This window comes from Arabidopsis lyrata, assembly GCF_000004255.2.
Source record: "Arabidopsis lyrata subsp. lyrata unplaced genomic scaffold ARALYscaffold_811, whole genome shotgun sequence".
Taxonomy (NCBI): Eukaryota; Viridiplantae; Streptophyta; class Magnoliopsida; order Brassicales; family Brassicaceae; genus Arabidopsis; species Arabidopsis lyrata.
In genome coordinates this window covers 1-2999 of record NW_003302037.1, presented here as the reverse complement: position 1 = coordinate 2999, position 2999 = coordinate 1, and the positions used below count along the sequence as shown (strand labels likewise).

General features: G+C 35.8%; 1 protein-coding gene across 1 annotated transcript; it reads left to right on the top strand.

Annotated features, from left to right (window-relative positions):
- Positions 1-782: 782 nt before the first annotated feature.
- Positions 783-2997, top strand: LOC9298340 (probable 2-oxoglutarate-dependent dioxygenase ANS). The gene is made up of 3 exons (XM_002862217.2): positions 783-1598; positions 2233-2566; positions 2678-2997. The coding sequence occupies exons 1-3, from the start codon at positions 1120-1122 to the stop codon at positions 2924-2926; spliced, it is 1062 nt and encodes a 353-aa protein (XP_002862263.1). The 5' UTR covers positions 783-1119; the 3' UTR covers positions 2927-2997.
- The last annotated feature ends 2 nt before the right edge of the window (positions 2998-2999 follow it).

Sequence of the window (2999 nt, the reverse complement as noted above, 5' to 3'; positions counted from 1 at the left end):
CTTTGTCAACATCACGAATCTAGTATTATTTTTGACATATCTCGATCTAGAAGATAAAAGAAAATATATATATATACGATGAATATATCATAGACATGTTAGAAATACCATTTATAGCGTCAAAATAACATTTGTAGAATAAGAAATAGAAAATTTAACAGAGTTAGATTGATAAACGGTATATCTTTAGTTGTCACGTTTTGAAAACGTGATTCTATTCTCATGTTTAAACATTTGTCTTAAACGTTTTGTTATATATATCATAGACATGTTAGAAATATAATTGAAAAAAATATCATTTAAATAAGTTTTTGAGTATTTTATAATTATTTTTTGGGAATTTCATTCATCCAAAATCATTCAACAATGTTGCACCAATCAGAAGATGGTTCAACCATTATACTCAAACCATTTTTCAAAACAATTTTGGTATTTGTTTGTTTTTTGGCTTTTGTGGATTACAAATCGAAACAATAATTTAAATTGTGCACCACTTACATGATGATCTCTACTTTAGTCTATAGAAATACAATGAACATGGAAAAAATACACTATGGGTTTGGCTGTTTTCGTTCCAAATGTTGGCATGACCTCCACCGATAATCTGTTGTTGATTTGGTATTTTAAAGTCTGTCAATCGTGCAAAAGTCATTAAACTCTTATTCTATAAGATGCAAAAGTACTAAAGCATAATCATTTAATTTACATAAACACATTGTTTATTACTTTTGTACATGTTGCAAACCGTCGCACGGCGCCGAAATTCGTTCCCTATCTCCTTCACTTCAAAAGTCACTGAAGACCCAAAAAAGCAATATTGTCGACATTTATCCACAACTCTTTTAAAACGTGTCTTATTATGTTTATCATCCAACTAGCTTAGCATGCAAGGTTTTATTTTGTCGACCTCAATATTCAATAGAAAAAAAAGTCTGGAATAAAAGAATATCATCGTATCATTAATTGTTTCACGTTTCATTTTGGTTTTACAATTTTCCCTATTTATATCCCCACTCGTCCTTGTTTCTTCCACCATCTACAACATTCATTCTTCCACTACATTTCTCTCCTTGAGTATCTTCATATCCTTTTTTTCTAACTTCCAAAACAATTCACAAAATGGCTACATGCTGGCCTGAGCCAATTGTTTCCGTGCAATCCTTGTCCCAAACCGGTGTACCAACTGTACCAAACCGCTATGTAAAGCCGGCTCATCAGAGACCGGTCTTTAACACCACCCAATCCGATGCTGAGATGGAAATCCCCGTTCTAGACATGGACGACGTTTGGGGGAAACCAGAGGGGTTAAGGCTCGTGAGGAGCGCGTGTGAGGAGTGGGGTTTTTTCCAAATGGTGAACCATGGTGTGAACCACTCGCTGATGGAGAGCGTGAGAGGAGCGTGGCGAGAGTTCTTCGAGCTACCGCTAGACGAGAAACGGAAGTATGCAAACTCACCGGACACGTACGAGGGATATGGAAGCCGCCTTGGGGTTGTGAAAGATGCTAAATTAGATTGGAGTGATTATTTCTTCCTCAATTACTTGCCTTCTTCCATAAGAAGCCCCTCCAAGTGGCCATCTCAGCCTCCTAAGATCAGGTACCCATGCATATAAATTCTTGTAATTTATTTGTCTATACATATGTGGTTTAGGTCTATATATTTATATTCCTGAGTGTAGAAATTGTAGATGTTTACGAAACCGTTTACTAAAAGGAGATTTCTTACTAAGTGAATGTTTTGCATATATGGGGACACGTTACTTGTGTGTGTTTTTTATTTTTAGGAGTTCAAGCATCTGAATTATGTGGAAGTACTCAGATTGCATAAACGTACACACATGGCCGTTTGGTCTAAATGTTTATTTAAGGCACGTGTTCTTATGTGTGAACACGTTACATATGGTCATTATACCCACGTGAACATGACTTTTCTTTTATAATACATAAATAAATGTGTATATACACATATTTGACCGATCGACCCAAATTAAATAAAATGGAAATCTTGTGTTATTTATAACTTAGGTCTTGAGATTTACTGATGGCTTACTTCAAAAAAAAAATTCAGTTAACGGATCTCACAATAAAGTTTTATATAGGCATCGATTGAATTAATATCGAGAAAATAAATCTATTAACCAATTATAGATTTTCTGTTCTATATTTCTCTCATAGAGATAAAGATAATTTGTAATTAACATATATCGAGGAAAAAACTAATTTATGTGCAGAGAATTGATTGAAGAGTACGGAGAAGAAGTGAAAAAACTGTGCGAGAGGCTGACGGAGACATTGTCAGAGAGTTTAGGTTTAGAACCAAACCATCTCATGAAGGCTTTAGGAGGAGAAGACAAAGTCGGAGCTTCTCTCAGGACAAACTACTACCCAAAATGCCCTCAGCCACATCTCACTCTAGGTCTATCTTCCCATTCTGACCCTGGTGGCATCACCATTCTTCTCCCGGACGAGAAGGTCGCTGGCCTCCAGGTCCGTCGTGGTGATGGCTGGATCACCGTTAAATCAGTCCCCAATGCTTTGATCGTTAACATTGGGGATCAGATTCAGGTATAATATCTTACTTTCTTAAACTTAATATTGTGTGATAATTGATCTACTTTCTTGAAATGGACTCTACAAATACTAACCAATAATAATGTTGGATATATCGATATGTAGATACTTAGCAATGGAATTTACAAAAGTGTGGAGCATCAAGTGATCGTTAATTCCGGTATGGAACGAGTCTCTTTGGCATTCTTCTATAACCCGAGAAGTGATATCCCGATTGGACCAATCGAAGAACTAGTAACAGAAAACCGACCTGCTCTTTATAAACCGATCAGGTTCGACGAGTACCGTTCTCTGATACGGCAAAAGGGTCCTTGTGGAAAAAACCAGGTTGATTCACTGTTATTAAGTAGATGATAATTGATACACATTCCAAGTATATATCTCTTATTCCTATGTCCTTGATATAGTCGTTACTAAATAATATGAA